Source organism: Trichogramma pretiosum, unplaced genomic scaffold (genome assembly GCF_000599845.2).
Source record: "Trichogramma pretiosum strain Unisexual culture from Peru unplaced genomic scaffold, Tpre_2.0 scaffold19, whole genome shotgun sequence".
In the NCBI taxonomy this organism is placed as follows: domain Eukaryota; kingdom Metazoa; phylum Arthropoda; class Insecta; order Hymenoptera; family Trichogrammatidae; genus Trichogramma; species Trichogramma pretiosum.
Genome location: NW_019641707.1, coordinates 480,431 through 486,624, shown reverse-complemented (window position 1 = coordinate 486,624; position 6,194 = coordinate 480,431). Strand labels below are relative to the sequence as shown.

Genomic DNA, 6,194 nt, shown 5'->3' with positions numbered 1-6,194 from the left:
TTTGTTTAAAAAATGTATTTTTCCTTTTACCCTATGTTATTACGACCCAAAACCACCTCTCTTTACCTTGCTGACTTTAAAAATTGTTTCAATAATTTTCAATACCCTGTACGATAATTTTAAACCTGTGTAAAGTTTTATAAATAATGCAAGTTAAATGTGGAATTTATTTTAATTAATCTCAACGAAGAAACGTCAGAAAAAACAGTACATCCAATTATTTGTAAAATATTTTAAAAAGAAATTCCAACATCTCCGCGTTGAATAATTTGTTATTCTTAAAATGTTAACGTATTTTTTACCCTTTTTAAATAAGCCCTTTTTAAATAGCTACAAACATTTTGATATTATTGTTTTATTTAATTCTTACTGGAGCATATTTTTTTTAAAAATATCTTTTCCTCTTAATTTTATTTAAATGAATACTATTGGTCCAGAAAATTATTATCTGATCGTTTGTTACTTGAATGAATTATTTCCACACCAAATTAACTTTTTAAATCTCCGAGTGAACCGTAAAAATGCCCTTACGTAATCGAAATAGCAAAAATGAAAAGAAATGTTGTTAAATTCCACTGAAGGAGGAACCAGCTAGTGAAACTACTTCAGAAGCTACGTCAACGGAACCAACACCGTCCCCTGTACCCGAAACACCAGAACCACCACGTGAACCAACTCCAGGTACAGTATCTACTAAATCAAAATTTATGTATAAAGGAGCACAAACCCAGTAGAGAGACTATTCTTCATCTTACACGATAATGTATTGACGCTTTGACTTATACATCTATTCTAATTTTGCCACTCGCAGATTTACATATGAAGGTACTCGCCATCTAGTGGTGGAGACTGAAAGTAGTATTATCGTAGTTGAAGTGATTGAAAACTGGTCTAAATTTTTTGATACAATTAAATTGTCATTTTCATGCTACCCCAGCCGAAACTAACCTTTTTCGTCCCGGCGGCCAAAACGAAAATGTTAATTTCTGCTGGGGGACTCATGAAAAATAGTATACGCACCTAACTGAAGCAAAAAAGAAAGCCTCAGAGCACATGTTTATCGGCCTTGGCTTCGTCTCGGACGATAATTACACGTGCTCTGAGGCTTTCCAGTTTTTCGCTCCAGGCACGTAATATACTATTTCAGGTCTTTTAAAATACGTTTGATACTTTCAACATAATCGTAACAGCTTAATTACCAAAACAAACTAATTAATGGCACTGTATTTTAAATCATTTAAAATAACTACGTCATGTACCTATTAGTAGTTATGAAATTGATAAACTTAAGATGTCGATGGTCGAAACTAAACCCTTAAACTGTTTCAAAAAATTTTGAAAAAAACTAAAGACTTTCAAAATCAATTTAAAACTTAAAGTCGATTTTTTGCAAAGATCTCAAATTCAAAATCCTAGAAACATTCGTTTATTTTTATTTAAAGGTTAGCAATTACTATGCTCTCTCATGAAAAAGATTCTAGATGATCTGTCCATACGTTGATATTTTGTACGGCCTGATTTTATGCGCAAGTGTTCATTAGGATTTTTTTTTTAATATCACGTAGTGGCATGCTCAAAACAAATATTCTGAACGTCTAAGTTGACTATTTTGCATGCTATTCGTGCAAACTTATATTCACATTATTGAAGATGTTACTTGCATAAATAGCAACTGAAAATATGAACACACTCTATTAGAAATTTTTAGAAGATCAATGTTATTTTTTTCAACCTAATTTATCGATTGTGTTATAATCGGTATTGCGTCGAAATAATGTCGTAGACGGCCATTTGACTCTGGGCTTTTGACAAACTTCAAATTCCAATCAGTACTTTTCAGTTTCATTCGTATACTAATAACTATTTTACCAAGAAACTTTGGCAGTTTCCAAAACGATTGATATTTCGATCTCTTTAATTGCAGAACCAGAACCCGAACCGGAACCAGAACCTGAGCCAGAGCCTCCAAAAGGTAGATTCGACCTGACTTCAATGTATATGACAATGTATCTTAACAAAATCGAAGCTTAAATGTTTTGTACGCAGTTAACAACGTTTACATGTCTACATTCACTCTGTAGCAGGATATTTCATTGTATTATTTTATACTTTTTAATATTGTCCTAACAAGTTGTAATTTAATTTTTTCACTTTTTTAATCCAACGTTATATGTGTGATTATCATAATTGAATAAATACGTGCGTCAGCACATGGAAACTGCAAACAATTTTTTTTATTAATTAATACAATTAATTTGAATAATGTAAAACTGTGGTACTTACTATGTACATTATATTTAAAAACTATTAATTAGGTGTCTTGAAAGTGATTCACTTTAATATGAATCGTAAGTGTATGGTTATAACAAATTATATCAACGCATCGTTAGAATATTTACCTCTTATTGACTCGGTAAAGAACTACTTAAAATGTTCATTTATTTTTTGACTTTAATATTTGTTGATAAACTTTCCTAGAACATAGCAAAAAAATACCAACATGAGCGACTGTTTCAGAATAATATTGTTTCACTGAATCCGAGAGGAGGAGTCAGTGACCGATCGGCGTGGTAACTCATTATAATAAAAATCGATAAATTATTTTTTTTAAATTAACATTATAATGTTCACCCCCACTACTTCTATTTATGTCAAAAAAATTACGTCACCCCGAACGGTTGCATAAGTCGATGCGTTGCACTAAATACAGAGGCGCTCATTCTAACACTGAACGTCCTAGAGAAAGGGTGACTCAATAGTGAAACCGAGTTTGACTGTACTTTGCGATCTTTTTGATTTCAACAAATACTTATCAAAATGACTATCACTTTACCACCACCTGAAAAGGACAATCGTAAGTAAATTATAATTTTTAATAAAAAAAAAAAATAATAATAATTCGATCTCAACAATCAAATGAAGTTCAGTGTATTTTATGTGTACCAGTGACTCTTTGTATCAACCTCACACCATATATTTGTCGTTCAAAGTGTTCTTAATTTACGGTTTAACTTTGAATTTTGTATAAACAAGCTTCGATAAATGTTGATGTTTAATTTGACTCAAACGTTTGTACTTCATTGAGAATAAAGAAAAATCGTTTCAAATATATCGAAACGTTTACAAGTCATCGAGTTCCCTTTGATCGGTTATATTCATAAATATTTCATGAAAATTGTTCAGAGCCACCACAGCCAAATCCACTCAATGTGCTGAACCTGCTGCTCTCGAAACTGAAGGCCATGGAAACATCGGAATCGTCCGGAGAAATAACGGACGTGGACATGGAACTCTGCAACAAGATTTTCTACATTTTAAATCCCTGTGAGTATCGAACGAATCATACTTGAGAAACTCGTCTATTGTTAGATCAATCGTCGGTACCGTAATTTTTGTTTTATTTTTTTTTCGATAGCCCTCTCCGAGACATACATTCATTGATCTTATATTGGCAATGGCCGTATCGTTTACTAATCTATTTATAATTCCTTTATAAAAGTTTAATAGCTCGGGGGCTTCGTTACTTTTTTATAATTAGTTGCATCACACCCCTCGGTGGCACAGTTGGCCGCTATATAAGATTTTAGGCCTACACCACATCGTCGATTCTATTTCGAATCTCGTTGATAAAAAATAATTCCAACTCTTTTTTTTTCTCTCTCTATAGCGGCGGCTCCACAAGAGGAGGCCGCACCCGCGGAGGGTGAGGCGCCCGCGACCGAGGGCGGCGAGGCACCGGCGGAAGGAGATGCCGCGCCACCAGCGGAAGGCGATGCACCGGCCGCCGACGACGCCGCGGCAGCAGCACCACCGGCCGAGGAGGGCGGCGAGGCGCCACCGGCCGAGGTCCCGGTGGAATCCGCACCCGAGTCTGCACCGGTCGTCGAAGGTATAACGCGGGATGATAAACAATAATTCTTCGCGGGGGACGTTTATTTTTTCAATTATGTCGAATAAATTGAGCATCGGACGATTCGAGATTTACGTTTATGCGGAGAAAAATAAATTCTTCAAAAGATAGAACAGCCGAAATGTATGCGATATCCATTGATAACATAAATTTTTCCGAATTTTTTTCTGTTCCAGCCGCTGCGTAATCCTTCAAACGTGACGGATGGCCAGCCTTTCCCATATAGCACCACATATTTTCCATCTGTTGACGTCACGAGATCACGCATATTGACATCCAACGCACCATCTACATACACACACATGCATACGAGCTTCTCTCTCTCTCTCTCTCTCTCTCATATTTTTTTTTGTTCGAACGCATTTTAGATCATTTTGGGGTAGATGTATATCTGCATGCTGCACCAGACACACATATACATATACGCACACACATATTATACGATATACAGGATGGAAATTGGGTCCAGAGCCGAGGGAGAAAGAGTCGGAAATATTATATCGTCTCTTTCTCGTTTCCACCGGACAGCATCGGCGGTGGCAGGGCAGAGAAAACAAGTCTGGCAAATAATAAAAAAAAAAATACTCGATAACACTCGATGAGAATAAAGACGTCGTTATATTTACAAAAAAAAACAAAGAAATATGCGCACTCGAATATATTATATTATACACAAATAATTGTAATGTATTACGTATAAATGATATCGTTATATTGCTCGTAGAGTCCATCCACGAGAAAAAGAAAAATTCTATTAAAACATTGAAATTTTTACATTGTGATTTTTTTTCTCTTCTCTTTTTCATTGACCCCCTTGACGCCGAACTGTGTAATCACTTACATTCAGAGAGTTTGATTCATCGAAATATATATACGGTGTTTATCGAGTCAAAAGTATTTAAAGACTATACGAGAGAATTTTCGCCTTCGATCCGCGTGTATACGTAGTGGAATTAATCGATCGGAGAGCTCGAGAGCTGTTGGCCGTTAGTGGCCCCCGGGTTTTAAATTTGGAATGATATTAAGCTATATACTAACGCGATCGCTCCGAGAGGAGAGTATTTAAGCGTGTTTTCATATGCGCGCGCGGTCGATCGAGTTCGCACGCGCATATGTTCATATAATATGTTTCGCGATTAATCGAAAAGAAAAATTGCGATATGGAAAAATGTTGAATAAAATCACAAGTAAATAGGAAAGAAAAAGATGAAGTTATCGTTCGTATACGATACACGACTTACTATACGAACAATGCGAATACGCAATTGTTGAACGACTGACAGCAACAATTGCCGAAGAAAATCATAATTTCATCCACGCGAGGCTCTTCGTAATGACACGTTTGACTCTTGCCATATATGACTCACACTTTGCTTCTTTCTAACACCGCGACTTATCGTATCGCATCTTCGAGAGCTGAAATCTCATACAATGTAATAATGCAAAATCTCGTATCTCTCTAGAATTCCTTCATTATAATATATACTTTTCCACTTGCGTAACGCATAACGTTATATCCCACATAATATTAGTATCAACAACTCCATATATACATATCCGTGCGCTGCTCGACACAGGATCAACGGGTGGCGCGCGCCTGCGACTCTCTTCTCTCTCTCTTTCTCCGCGCGCCTCTCATTCACCGCGAACGCCTCGTACCTCGACCTTTACCTCTATCGCGCGGGCGCGCCGTCCGTCTCTCTCTCTCACTCTCTTGTGCGAGCGCCTGCAAGCCTGGCCTCATGCCACAGTGAGCCGCGGCGCGAAACCCAACTGCAGTCTCGTGCCGGCACTCGTGAGGTGCGCGTCGCTCACACGTATACATATATAATATCCTTCGGTGTGTGTGTGTGTATCGAACACGCGCGAATTTACTCCCTCTCTCCGCATCCCGTGTGGTGGTTGTGCTGCTGCCGCTGCATCGTGGCACGCGCGCGCTTCGATATATTGTGTTGTATATCCCCCCATTGAGGCAGATACGCCGGTATAAAGAACACACGCTTGAAGAGATCGTTGACGCAGAGTGAGAGATCAACGAAAGCTCCGAGTTGTTGTTGTTGTTGTTGGGAGGCGTTTGTTTTTGAGTGCGCGAGTGAACTTCGAGTGTAATAGTATTGTCGGCCGATAGATGGATTCGATTGAAACCTGCGACAAGAATCGTCGGCCGTTCCGTATTTAAATAGGCGAGCGTTTAGATTCAGTGGTGAAACAATCCTTCAACTTACAATCTGTATGAATTTCGAGCTGTACATGTGCTTCACAATGCGGTGTTACACATAGCGCA

At 37.6% G+C, this 6,194-nt stretch overlaps 1 protein-coding gene across 1 annotated transcript; it reads left to right on the top strand.

Moving 5' to 3' along the window:
- Positions 1-2,743: 2,743 nt before the first annotated feature.
- On the top strand, positions 2,744-4,492 carry LOC111694534 (tropomyosin-1, isoforms 33/34-like). Its single transcript, XM_023463055.1, has 4 exons — positions 2,744-2,854; positions 3,184-3,324; positions 3,668-3,889; positions 4,087-4,492. Exons 1-4 carry the CDS (start codon positions 2,818-2,820, stop codon positions 4,095-4,097), a joined length of 411 nt encoding a protein of 136 aa, XP_023318823.1. The 5' UTR covers positions 2,744-2,817; the 3' UTR covers positions 4,098-4,492.
- The last annotated feature ends 1,702 nt before the right edge of the window (positions 4,493-6,194 follow it).

Bases quoted from the DNA above. Each gene is read 5' to 3' on its own strand.
- LOC111694534 (XM_023463055.1), top strand. From the start codon at position 2,818: ATGACTATCACTTTACCACCACCTGAAAAGGACAATC. The intron at 2,855-3,183 runs GTAAGTAAATTA...AAAATTGTTCAG, and splicing joins ACCACCTGAAAAGGACAATC to AGCCACCACAGCCAAATCCA. The intron at 3,325-3,667 runs GTGAGTATCGAA...CTCTCTCTATAG, and splicing joins TTTCTACATTTTAAATCCCT to CGGCGGCTCCACAAGAGGAG.